A 13,804-nucleotide genomic window follows, 5' to 3' on the forward strand; every position below is an offset into this window, starting at 1 on the left:
GGCAGAGGGAGGGAGGTGCGCGCGCTCCCTCCCTCTCGCGCGGCCGGGCTCTGTGAGGGGGCGCTCGGTACGTTTCCCTCAGAGCGGCGGCGGCGGTCTCGCCTCAGCCGCCCGGCCTCCCTCCCTCGCTGCCGGCTCTCCTCCTCCTCCTCCGCCAGCTGCCTGGGCGAGACCCGGAAAGAGGAGGAGGAGGGCGGCAGCAGCGGGAGGGTGTCGGTTGCGAGTCGAGGGAGAAGACGTTTTTTTTAAGGCTCCTCTAGCCCGCTTTTTTTACCTCAGCTGTGGAGTTGGGGGGGGGGAGGGGGCTGCGCTTCCCGAGGCTCCTTTAAAAAAAATAATAAAAGTAATAAAAACCACTTGCACACAGACTTGCACTTCGGGTCCCCCTCCTCCCTTTCCCCGCAATTGATTTTTTAAAGTGAAAAACACGCGTACACGCACAACGCCCCCCCCCCATAGACCGGTTGCGAGGGAGGGATGGTCGTCCTCGCGACAGCGCTGCCTGAGAGACCCCCTGGTGGGGGGGGCGTGTTGGGTGGTCGCGAAGCATCAGGGCCCCTGGCTGCGCGGGGGGGGGGGCGGGAAAGAGGGAAGTGGAAAAATAAATAAATTAAGGGGGCGCCTGTGTGTGTGTGTGTTTTGTATGGCTGCCTCCTTTGTGTTTTGGTAGTGGCTGCCCTCGCAGTGTTGTGGTTGTCTTTCTCTGTTGTAATGGGGGACCCCCCCCCCCGCCCGGTTTGCAGTTTTAAGAGAGTGAAGCTGAACAATGGGCATTGGCAAAAAGATGGGGGCAGACAGGGTCTAGGTAGGGGAGATGGTGGCAGGAGTATCTTTGCCTGGGCTGGATGTGAAATGAGTTCAGTCCACCACTACTGTTATGCTCCATTAGCTGCCATCCAAGAGGCTCGCTGGTGCTAAAACAGAACCACTGTGGACTTGCCTTTTTATATATGTATGTGTATGCAACACCACATATATAATGCCCACCATTTATTCCTGCATTGCAGGGGGTTGGACTAGATGACCCTGGCGTCCCTTGCAGCTCTACAATTCTATGATTGTATTTATGCACACATATAGAAGAAGCATAAGAAAAGCCGTGCTGGATCAGGCTGGTGGCTCATCTAGTCCAGCATCCTGTTCTCACAGTGACCAACAAGATACTTGTGGGAGTGTGTGTATCTATATATCACTATGTACATTATGAATGTATGTTTTTGTGTATGTGCACACACACATACTGTTACACATGTGTGTGCACAAATGCATATATGCATTTGGGTTAGTGTGATGTGCTGGATTAGGGAGACACAGGTTCAAATCCCCACTCAGGCATGAAGCTGACCAACCTTGGGCCTTTCATCCTCGTTTACAGATATTTATGCATTATATTTATATCTTGCCTTTCCTTCAGGCACCCAAGGTGATGTACATGGTTCTTCAGTGCCACGTTACCTTTACAGCTGTTTTGTATGGTAGGTTAGGTTAAGACAATAGTTACTGGGCCAAGATCACTTGGTGAGTCTCATGGCTGCATGGGGATTTGAATCCTGGTCCCACACTAACCACTACACAACACAGGTTCTTAGAGTTGTGAGGAGTGGGATGTTATGTATGCTGCCCTGAGCTTCTTGGAGGAAGGATGGGATATAAACACAATAATATATTGCACACAGACACATATGCACACCCCATTTCTCATATGTCTTCATAGCATCTTGCTGCCAGCTGCACACCAAATGTTGCACTTCTGTTTCAGTGCGAAGGTATGGTTACAAGTTTACTCACACTTCCAAGTTTACTGATATGGGGTACAGTAACTGCCACCACCACCCCATTCACATTATGCCCATGTAGTATCTCTTCTGGATCCAGAACCTGACAGAATAGGGGGGACCCCTTATGTTAGGGGTCCATTTCTGGTTGTCAGAGTGACCTGACAATTTTTGTGCCCCTTCTCATAATATGGAGTGCAACCCTCAGATTGAGAACATTTTCACTGCTGGACCGAACTGGAAATATCTCTGTACTGATGGACACTGTAATTACTTTGTGTGTGTATAATTTGTGTGTGTTGTGCAAGTTACATTATGTTGTGCACAGGCAATACAGCATCAAAGCTGAACAGGTGAAATTAGGGATTTTGTTTATTCCTTCTGTACCAAATATTTGTCTTATTGAAACAACTACCCAAAATAAGAATGTATGGAAGTGCTGGTAAACTTGTCTGGCAAGTGTGCCACAAGTCTGGTCAAAAAAATAGTCCCACAACAGCGCACATGTTGCATCCATGCCTTTTGTACTGAACAGAAAGCAAGCATAAAGACAAACAGCTTGGGAGTCTGAAGATGTGCTGCTCCTGGATATGTTTGCAACAAACTAGCTCCCTTTGCTACAGGTTGACTTCCCATAATGTGTTGGATCAATGAAGTGTACTGAGCTCAGTTGCTGTTCCATTATTTTCTTGTTTTTATATACTACATATAGTCAAAATTTATAAATTTAAACAGTTTAACATCTCTGGCGGCCCTTTAAACATATTACTAGCTAGGGTTTCACAGAGTTTATCCAGTCTAAAACCACTTTTTGTTTTCTTACTCTCCTTGTTGAATTAGCATACAGCGGTATCTTGATTTACGAACTTAAACCGTTCTGGAAGTCCGTTCTTAAACCAAAACCATTCTTAAACCGAGGGGCACTTTCCCTAATGAGGCCTCCCGCTGCCCTTCCACTGTTCAGCTTCCGTTCTTAGACCGAGGTAAAGTTTGCAAACTGGGACACTACTTCTGTTTTTCAGAGTTCTTAAACTGAATAGTTCGTAAACAGGGCTGTTCTTTAACCAAGGTACCACTGTATTTGAGATGTTCCTGGGCATCTCACTTAAGGCATGTTACCTGGGGCTTCCAGACAGGTAGCATGTTAAAAATGCAGTTGTATAGTTATTGCATCAGATCAGATCAGATATTTCCCTTCTAATAACTGCTTCTGTTGTGAGGAAGTTGCATTTTCCTCTGCTTTCAAACCTGATGCTTGTTGCTAGGAAAACATAGCTATTAGTTAGTCCAGGGTGCGCTCTAGCTGTGCCAAGTCTTTAATTTTGTGGACGCTCCTTGGATGCTGTTGGCACTATTTCTAATGAGGAGTGTGTCTCCCCTCCTGAAATGTGTGTGCTGTTTTGTGAAAATAGTAGAAGTTTGCTTTGCTTCTTAGAACATTCTGCAGAGGTTGAGCATGTTTCTGCGGCACCTACCAGTCCATCATGCAAAGTTAAACACTTATCTTGCCCTTTAAAAATAGGTGACAAACGTGAGCAAAGCAACTTTTCTTTTCTGGCAGCAGTTCTTAGCCGCATACCCCACTCCTCCAGCATTGCTGATTTAAAAACATTCAGCTCCCTGCCTGTCCTTAGTAAAGATACTCCATCATGTGTGTGTGTGTGTGTTGGGGGGTTGGGGTTGGGGTGTATTGTACCCAGTGTTGAAAACACCCATTGCTCTAGGTACATTTTGCGACAGGGAATTTCACTAGCACGACCAGTTTCTGAGCTCAGGGTGCAGTACTACACCTAAGATTTCAGATTAAAACTGCAGAGTGGGAGGAAAGGAGGACCTTTTTCTGCCTCCCCACTTCCAGCTACTCTCTGTAGATTGGAAAAGATACCCTCTTAAGTTTATTCATTTAGAACTTTGTATTCTTTTTATTTAAAAAGTGCACCTAAACATTCCGTTGTTGCACCCATAACCTAAGTTTAAGGTGCCATCTAGCTCCTAGCTTTCATAGTTCAGTTTCTACCACTGATTCTACTACAGGTGTAAAATGTTAGATTTATTATTAATGCCTGGAAGTCATCTGACATTGCCCATAGAGTTGTAAAGTGTAAACACAGCAGGAGTGACTTTGCCCTCCCTGCTGTATGTAGTGTTCAGATACATACCGTGGGATCTTACCAATATCTCAGTTGCCACTTCCATATCACACCAGTCCTGTATCTCTTCTTCACCCCTGATTGGGAGAAAGGTGGGATATAAATACATTAAATAAATGAATACTGTCTTGCCTGCCTAATGTAGATTGCAAGGCTTCTGGAAAGGAATTGTGTTTCTTCTGATCAGCTATCTCGTAGTTTGCATGCTGTTGTCACTGAATTAATGTAGTAAGAATAAGTGAAGTGTAATGCATAGATGATTTTTCAGAATCAGCCTGCCTGATACTAAGCAAGGTTAATTGTACCCCCTGAAAGTATTTTCCCTTCATATTCGTTCTTCATGGCACAGGTGTTTCCCAATAGCATACATGCAATGGGCCCAGCATAATTGTGTTTAGTGAGTGGTAAACTAATTCTTCATTTTGAGACATAACACTATTAGTTATTTTTGGATTGGCAGGCATCTAGCCCTTCTGGGTTCAGAGACTGCTGAATGTTAGCTGCTATGGGGCAGCAGCACAGAGGGCTATTGCTTTCATCCCTTTGCTTTGTGCTTCTCAGAAGCATTTGCTTGACCACTGTCTGAAACAGGATGCAGACTTTGGAGAATTCTTGATATTATCCAGAAGTACTGCCCTTATCCTTTTAGGGGGAAATGTCCCAGCAAGTTACAGTGGAAGCCCAAATATAATTCCTAGTTGAGGAATTCAACAACTACATGACTTTACATTCTACCCAATATACTTGTTTTATGTTTTCAGGACTTAAATCCTAACTTGTAGCAGGCAAGATCTGAAATATTTTACATAGTACCTTTTTATTGAATCACTTGCCTTTGAGCATAAGGTTTTGAGTTCTCCAGAACTGAAGCCAAACTTTGTGGAAGTTGCTTACCATAAAGTATCATCTCCATTAATTTTTTACACAATGTCTTTTGTTACAGCACAGCAGTTAAATGGTGTGTGTGAGAGAAATGTGTGTTTTGAAGTGGTGGCTGGATTGAAATCCAGTAAAGCATGTTTACTTGTGTGTTCTTGGTTTTGTGTAATTAAAAGTTTAATTTGTAAATAAGCTTAATTTATGCACATGTTGTAATGCTTGAAATGGTTTGTGTCACATTTTTTTTCTTCTGTAAAGATTTAAAAGAAATCTGAGAAATGGTTTTCATTGGTTTACATGCTGAGAGTTTGATTCTGTTTAAAAAGTGCACTTTTTTACTTCTCTGTGTTGCCTGAATTATAGTAGGAGAGAACTAATAGATTTGTGTGCCACGTTAAAACGATGCAATACACCCAAATCACATGAAAGAAATATCTCCTACCATTTTTTCCTAAATGTTCTCCATCAGTACATAGTCTTGGTTCAAATAATTACTTAGGCCAGGGATGGGTAACTTTTTCTTTCTTTTTTACTTAGAATGGTCCTTGAGCAGTGGGAAGATTCAGTGAGGAGAAGGAGTTGAAGCCAATATTGGGCAGGGCTGGCACTGACAATGTAACATAGGGTGCCGCCATATACTTTACCTTACACCATGTTGGACCAGTGATGGTCCTAGCGCAACACTGTCAAAATTGACCTGCAGTGGCTCTCCAGGATTTCAGACAGGACTCCTACACGGAGATGCTATGTACTGAGTTTGGGACCTTTTGCATACAAACTATGTGCTGTACCACTGTAAGACAGCTCCACACCCCAGTGGATGGAAGCAGAGCCCCATGGATGGATAGCCCTTCCCCCCACTTCTCTTTCCTTCCATTCCCTCAACCCATTGATGTGTAGTGTTAGTTCATGGGTAGGCAAACTAAGGCCTGGGGGCTGAATTGGGTCCTATCACCTTGTAAATCCGACCTGTGGGCGGTCCGGGAATCTGTGTGTTTTTACATGAGTAGAATGTTTGCTTTTATTTAAAATGCATCTCTGGGTTATTTGTGGGGCATAGGGATTTGTTCATTCCCCCCCCCCCCCTGCTTTGTTCCTATGGCACTTGCTTGTCCCTTTGATTTTCCTTTCCTCCCTGAAGCAAGTGTCACCTAAGAAGAGGAGCCAGCTGCCCTGGTGAAAAAACAAAGAACATCTTCCTTGTTCTGTTCCTCCCTCCCTCCAGCTAGTGCCAGCTGAGGGAACATGTAGCCACCCCACTGCTCTGCATGAAAAGCAAAGAACCACTCACAGGTACCCTCCTGTGGCAGCGAGCTGGATCAGGTTAGGCTGTGGGTTAGATCTGGTCCACAGGAGTTCCCTACCCCTAGCTTAGTTGAGTGGAAATTATTCTTATTCTTAATTAAACTTCCATACCACCTTTCTTCCAAGAACCACGGGGTGGTTTACAATATAACAACACAAAAATACACACCATAGTAACAAACAAAAACAGTAACCCTTACACACACTCTCTCTTTCACACATACAGAGGGTTTAAGGCCATAGATTGTTTAATTTGGCAAAGGCCTGGGAGAAGAGGAATGTTTTAGCCTGGCGCTTAAATATATGTAATGAAGGTGCCAGGCAAGCCTTCCTGGGGAGAGCATTCCACAAATGGGAAGCTACCACGAGAATATAACCTCCACACAAGCTCTGCTTGTACTGCAAATATAAAAATTATTCAATGACCACTTAAAAAATGAAAGCAATTTATTTATATGCCACTTAAATGTCAACAGTTATAATAAAAATGACACTTTTTTTTAAAAAAAATGAGATTCTTCTTCTTCAATTTATTAGTTGCTTTTTTGCCACAGACAACCCAAAGGAAATTACAAAAAGAACAAGAGAAAACACATACATACATTAAAACCGGAAAAGAAAAGAATACATTAAGACATCGATACTATGCTATTTGAAGGTCAGGTTTTAAATAGTGTGTTGGCCCTTACCAGCAGATTGATAAAGGTGGATGCGGTTAAAGCTCTAGATTAATTGGGTTTTCAGTATTACTTTGTATAACATAAAAAGCTGTATAATATACAAAGTTGTAACTTAGATAGATACATTTCCATATGCATGGATATATTTACATGTGATGGGATAATGAGCTGCTTGTGCGTAAAAGCTGAATCCCTCAGAGCTTTGCATAGGTCTCAAAGCTCTGCCTTTACGGGAGCCCTCAAAGCATGACTCCCTCAATCGCTGGCAGAATCCGTCAGTGGACGCTTCCGGAATTTACGCCAACATAAGAGTTCCTTAACGGAAACTCTACGTCTGGATTCTCTGCGTGACAGTTTCCTGCGCGGAGTGGGCGTCCCCAGCGGAGGTCCTGAGCCCTCCCCGCTGTTCTCACTGGAAGCATCTTGGAGCCATCCCTCCGCCTGAGTTTCTGCAGGAACTCTCCCTCTCCCCCTGCTGGTTCCTTCCTCAGCATCTGAGGGTCTCTTAGCCTCCTTGAGCCCTTCCACCACCTGACTCTCCGATGGCAGTTCCCTGACATTACAGTATACCCCAGTCTTTAACCAAAGTTGTGAAGGCAGCTTTCAGTGCATTTAATATACAGTAGCTCAGTCATCAGGTTAGTTCCTCGCTGTGTTGGGCTTCCTTACTCAGGCAGCTGTTGATTTCTCTTGCAGCTTCTGGCAGCAGATGCAAGAGGCACAGTAAAGGGGGAGGAAAAGGTGTATACAATCCACTGTCCCATCCTCAGCTGTTCCAGTTGCCATTCTGCTGTTCCAGTCTCTGGGCCATGGCAGGTCTTGGATGAAATGAAAGCAGCCAGATGTTGGAGTCCTACACAGGGTGGGATTTGCTCACATGGGCTGCTTTTGATGCTACTTGTCACTTCTGGCTCCTGTTGCATGTATACAAGCTACTCCCAGGCTTTGGGTGATTCCACTTTTTGATTAATTAATGGAGGCTGATCCCAACAGCTTGTTTTTGCGCTACTCTGTCTAACAAAGACAAAGAGAATTCTAAAACACCATCTATTTCTTTCTTAAAATCTTGCAAAGGGTGGGAAAACTAATTGTCAGCCTCAGTATTTTTCTAAAAAGCAAGCTGTTCCATTTAGTTAGGATAGATATTTAATTTTTTGATGTATTTATGTTGTTCCAAAGATGGTACTCAAACGAGTACCATCTTTGGAACCAATTCTAGATCCAACCACTTACTCTCTATTGAATTCAACTGACTTCAGTTATGTCATGGCTAATTTGTCCCACTGATTTCATTAGGACTGAAGTTTAACTAAACTTAGTTTGAATCCAATCCATATTCTTTTCTGGATGGCAAATGCTAGTTTGAACACATGTGTCTGATATCATAATTGTTTATTTATAGCAGAGGGGATGAACATGTGGCTTTCAGATGTTATTGAGCTCTCAGCCCCGATTAGCCCCAGCCAGCATGACCAGTGGTCAGGAACGATGGGAGTTGTATTCTCAGCAACATCTGGAGAGCCACAGACCACAGGTTTTCCACCCCTGGTTTATAGAAACAAAAATGGCTGTTTCAATGAATGCTCTTGTTGACATAATATGACATCTGACTGCAGCATTTTCCTGTTGATCGATCCACTTAGATTTATTTGGCGTCTTCTCTCTGTGAAGCTAAAACAAAGCTTGAATAATTTAAGACATTTTAGGCCTAGTTCACACATACAGCAGAGGAGGCAATAATATTGTTGCCATACTGTATTGCTTCAGGCTGCAGGGATGTGTATAGAGAAGGCCATGGGAAACTAGCAGATTAGGGAGAAGCCTAGGCTAGAACTCTTCTCACTGACATCTAGTTGTCTGTATATAAATAAATTCTTATATGGAAAGCTTTAGCATGTCTGACATCGTAATATGCAAGTTTTCTTTGAGCAGAAGGAATATATTAAATTTTCCTGTGGTTTGTACTGCCTTAAAACAAGCCAGCTGCATTATAGAAAGTCGTATGACAGGTCATGTACCTCAGTATTGTATACAGGCTGCAAGCAGCCCTTCAGAGTTCTGTAGAACAAGCATGTCCAACTCCCAAGAGACTGCGATCTACTCCCACTAAAAAAACAAACAAAACACGGCAGTGATCTACCCGTTGAATTGATCAAAGTTGTTGAGCTTTTTTAGCGCATAGTGGAACTGTGCTAGTTGGGGCTACCTGTAGAGGGTTCTGATGAACTCATGATAGGGATATGCCTCTTTCACACAGATTTGCCTCAGCTGCACATATATTGCTAGAGATTGCCACAACACCCCCTCCATTCACACTGAGAGCCTGTGTGGTGTAGTGGTTAAGAGCAGTAGACTCGTAATCTGGTGAACCAGGTTTGCGTCTCCGCTCCTCCACATGCAGCTGCTGGGTGACCTTGGGCTAGTCACACTTCTCTGAAGTCTCTCAGCCCCACTCACCTCACAGAGTGTTTGTTGTGGGGGAGGAAGGGAAAGGAGAATGTTAGCCGCTTTGAGACTCCTTAGGGTAGTGATAAAGTGGGGTATCAAATCCAAACTCTTCTCTTCTATTGGCCCCAGTGACACAGTCAGGAATGGTGGCAGGTATCTTTTGCGTGCTGTGTTGTCTGGGTTCTCTTTCCTCTCCTTCGTTGTGTACATAAAACAGTGATTGTGAGCAGCATGAAGAGATTTGAACTGCCAAGGGGGTGCCTCGGAGCTGGCAATAGCGGGGTCATTGCTGGCTGTGCCACTGGGGCTGATAAAGTAGGGGGATGTTGTCACACCAATATGAATGTTGTAAGTGTTGTGAGACAGTGCTGGAGGTCTGTTTCCTTTGCTCTAAGTTCACCAGCTTCCTCTGTGGCCTATGAGCATTTTTATGGGCACTGTCCCTGATGGGTGGGCACCGGCAGAGTTTCCAGGGATGCCTTGAGAATATCTTTGTGTGGCATGTTGTTGTCGTTTAGTCGTGTCCGACTCTTTGTGACCCCATGGACCAGAGCACGCCAGGCACTCCTGTCTTCCACTGCCTCCTGCAGTTTGGTCAAACTCATCCTGGTAGCTTCGAAAACACTTTCCAACCATCTCGTCCTCTGTCGTCCCCTTCTCCTTGTGCCCTCCATCTTTCCCAACATCAGGGTCTTTTCCAGGGAGTCTTCTCTTCTCATGAGGTGGCCAAAGTCTTCTCATGAGGTGGCTTCAGGATCTGTCCTTCCCATGAGCACTCAGGGTTGATTTCCTTAAGAATGGATAGGTTTGATCTTTTCGCAGTCCATGGGAATCTCAAGAGTCTCCTCCAGCACCAGAATTCAAAAGCATTTGTGTGGCATATTGACTCTATAATGACCATTCTGCTGGTGTCATGGTGGCAGTGTAAGTGTAGGATTGCTTTGAATCGACCCTGAACCCCCAAATCAAATAGCTCTTTGTTCAAATGGTTTTGGAGACTTAGGTGGTAATGTTCCAGTCCGTTTCAGAACTTTGGCAGTGCCATCTAAGCATGCATGTTAAATATCACTTTCAATGGTCATGTCTTACAAGTACAGCACAACAGATTTTAATAATATTTTTGGAACACCAAAGTCTACCAAAGCCAGTTTTACTCAGCTTTAAGGATGTCTTAAAAGTTGCCAGTATATTGGAAGTGCTTCTTATCTTGGACTGAACATTTCACGTTATTTCTCCACCTTTGTCTATCAGCTTGAAACAGAAGAATGTTAGAGAGCTGACTCTATATGATACTCTGCAGAAGAACTTTGAAAACTAAAACTTACCTTTCTTTACAGTAACTCCAGCTTATTTGAGGTGTATTTTGAGGAACTTTTATATGTACGGAGATACATTTAATATGTTTTATTTTGTCAAAACTTTTTATCTTCATAAAAACTCTAATTTCACAGTACGGTTGCTGAAGCTAGGATGACTGAAATAATGACCAATTAATGTAAAATGTAAGTGCAGATGGAGCTACAGTAGTAGAATGAAGTGAACAAAAATAAAGTTATGGCAGCTGAAGATTATGAATTATTTAAATTGTATGTAAAAGTGTATCGTGCTATTTTTTCCACCGAAAGAGCGAATTAATAATAAAAACAGCAATTTTAGTCATTTGACACATTTAGGATTAAAATGAATGAGGATCTTTGTGTATTAAAGCTAGCAGACCACATTGCTAATTTCAAGAGCAAGAGAGGGAGCAATTATTTCCTCTAAACAGCACTAAAAGCGCCATCCACTGGTAATTTAAAATGGGAATAATATATATATTATTAAACAATATTGCCAGCATAATTGATCATAATACATTCATCTTGGGACTTATCCAGTGAACTGGGACCAAAATGACCACACTTCCATTTGACTTGCTTGGCGGTTCTCCTTCCTACTAAAATACTTTCACATTATCAAAAAAGGAAGTAGTGGCTATGTATTTGAGAGGGGGCTGCGGATGTACGGTAAAAGTGTTTGTGTGTGTGTGAGATCAGTAGTATCATACACACTTGAAGTCCTTTCTCTCTGTGAGCAGAGCTGTTGAAGTTGGTATTGTTATTTGAAAGACTCAGGCTTCATTTGCAAAACAGTTGTTACAGTTACAGACTTACCGTATTTTTTGCTCTGTAAGACTCACTTTTTCCCTCCTAAAAAGTAAGGGGAAATGTTTGTGCGTCTTATGGATCGAATGCAGGCTGCACAGCTATCCCAGAAGCCAGAACAGCAAGAGGGATCGCTGCTTTCGCTGCGCAGAGATCCCTCTTGCTGTTCTGGCTTCTGGGATACAGAATATTTTTTTCTTGTTTTCCTCCTCCAAAAACTAGGTGTGTCTTATGGTCTGGTGCGTCTTATAGAGCGAAAAATACACTAATTACTGATTGTACCAGGCATAAATCAAGAGTTTTCTCATGACATTCAAAAACTTTTGTGCATCTAGACAATGTTTTCTCTAATCTTGTTGTAAGATTTTATTGGAACAATCCAGCTTTTTGGTTGTTAAATCTACATTTTTGTTGTTAATCACTTTTGGGTGTTTCATGGGACGTGATTAAAAAAAGAAATAAAGTAAAGCACTTTTATGTAGCGATGGGCAAATGCTCCTTAGTTTTGTCTTGAAAAACATTTTCCATTTGCTCTCCTTGAGAAAAGCTTGAGATTGACAAATAGATAAAGCACAGTGTCAGTTCTCTTCCCTGTTACCAAGGCTATGCATGTCCCCATGACATGAGAACTATTGGTTCCCATATGAGGAGTGGGAAGGGTTGCTAGGGATCTGGCAGACTGAACTGGTGGCCGGGTGCCCCAGGGGAGATCACAAATGACTGTGGCTTCGATCACTCATAGCAGAAGAATAGTGAGATTTAGAAAACAGTGGAGATGCAGATAGATGTAATAAAAAAAACAACTAGTAGTTACTTATTTCAAGGAAAAACCCACTATTATTTATTCTAGAAAGGGAAGTATCCTGCTGTACTCAGGAGAATATAAACACTGTATAGGACGTACAGTAAAGGTAAAGGGACCCCTGACCATTAGGTCCAGTCGTGACCGACTCTGAGGTTGCGGCGCTCATCTCGCTTTATTGGCCGAGGGAGCCGGCATACAGCTTCCAGGTCATGTGGCCAGCATGACTAAGCCACTTCTGGCGAATCAGAGCAGCGCACGGAAATGCTGTTTACCTTCCTGCTGGAGCGGTACCTATTTTATCTACTTGCACTTTGATGTGCTTTCGAACTTCTAGGTTGGCAGGAACAGGGACCGAGCAACGGGATCTCGCCCCGTTGTGGGGATTTGAGCCGCCAACCTTCTGATCGGCAAGTGCTAGGGGAAGTATTCTGCTGTACTCAGGAGAATATAAAGACTGTATAGGAAGTACAGTAAGAGATGGTAATAAATAACTACTTAATAGTACAGTTGTGTGTTGTGATTTCTTTTGGTGTTGTGTAGATATTAGACAAAAAGTGGGGAACTGGATCAGGCTGGTAGGCCAAATCATTATCTCCTCCCTCCCCCAACTCTTGTGGGCCAAGCCTGAAAAATGGGCAGAGACACCCACCTGTCAATCACCTGATGTTATAGTGACATCAGTGGATCCTTTTTCTACCTGCACACTTTAAAATCAGTTATATTTCCTGACTTCCTGATTTAAAAGTATATGTGTGCTCTTTAGTAAAATATATTAAAGCTATTAAATGTTTCCCCTTCTTGTTGGTTGGTTATTATAAATCTATATGCTGAATCTGTGTTTTGATAAGTAGCATTGTTTTACAGCTGTTGAGTTAAGCATGTATTGTATATCGCACCAATATAATGAAAAAAACCTGAGCAGAGTAATAACTAGACATGTGATTCAAAAACAGAACCAGAATTCCTGCATTTCAGTCAAGTTAATCCTGTTTACTTACATGCCCAGTTTTGATGGGTTGCTGTGGACCATTCTTTCTCTTTGCTGTGCTTTACAGCTGCTCACTAGAGTGTGTTCTTGGCTAGCATTAAAATCCTTGTTACTAAGCTGGTTTTAAGAGAAAGTACTTTGGATTGCTAAAATGATACTTGGAATGCAGCCATTTATATTGCTGTATTGAAAGAGTGATTTTTGCTACAAACAGTAGGAAACTCACTGGATAACTTTGATTATTCTCCTGCTTTAGTTTATTTGTTACCTTGCTATGAATGACATAGGAATATATGTTACAGAGAATTGCATTTACGGAATTTGCATTACTCTTTGTGCCTTTCCTTCCTTTCTAGTACTTGCAACGCCTCCGCCCATGCCACCTCCCATACAGGCATATGCATTTAAACCTCCCCCTCGACCTGATTTTGGTACTTCAGGGAGATCAATCAAACTGCAAGCCAACTTTTTTGAAATGGACATTCCAAAAATCGACATCTACCATTATGAATTGGATATAAAGCCAGAGAAGTGCCCTAGAAGAGTTAACAGGTACATCCCGCTTTACTTTCTCTTCAGCTTTGAACATTTCACTTCCTTCATTTTTTTAAAAAATGGATGCATTCATTA

At 42.7% G+C, this 13,804-nt stretch overlaps 1 protein-coding gene and 1 long non-coding RNA gene across 5 annotated transcripts in view; one reads left to right on the forward strand and one right to left on the reverse strand.

The window, feature by feature from the left end:
* The window catches only part of LOC310849354, a 561,267-nt gene that overhangs the window by 21,037 nt on the left and 526,426 nt on the right, over window positions 1-13,804 (reverse strand). The gene's annotated exons all lie outside the window — the stretch shown is intronic.
* The window catches only part of AGO2 (argonaute RISC catalytic component 2), a 50,714-nt gene that overhangs the window by 2,111 nt on the left and 34,799 nt on the right, over window positions 1-13,804 (forward strand). For all 4 annotated transcript variants that reach the window (XR_014566779.1, XR_014566780.1, XM_083749088.1 and 1 more), the window contains exon 2: window positions 13,531-13,726. Coding sequence is in view for 2 of the 4 variants with exons in the window: in XM_083749088.1 (XP_083605214.1) it covers window positions 13,531-13,726 (196 nt within the window). In the remaining 2 variants the exon portion in view is untranslated. The remainder of the gene's footprint in view (window positions 1-13,530; window positions 13,727-13,804) is intronic.

Source organism: Podarcis gaigeae, assembly GCF_964106915.1.
Source record: "Podarcis gaigeae genome assembly, chromosome: 7".
In the NCBI taxonomy this organism is placed as follows: Eukaryota; Metazoa; Chordata; class Lepidosauria; order Squamata; family Lacertidae; genus Podarcis; species Podarcis gaigeae.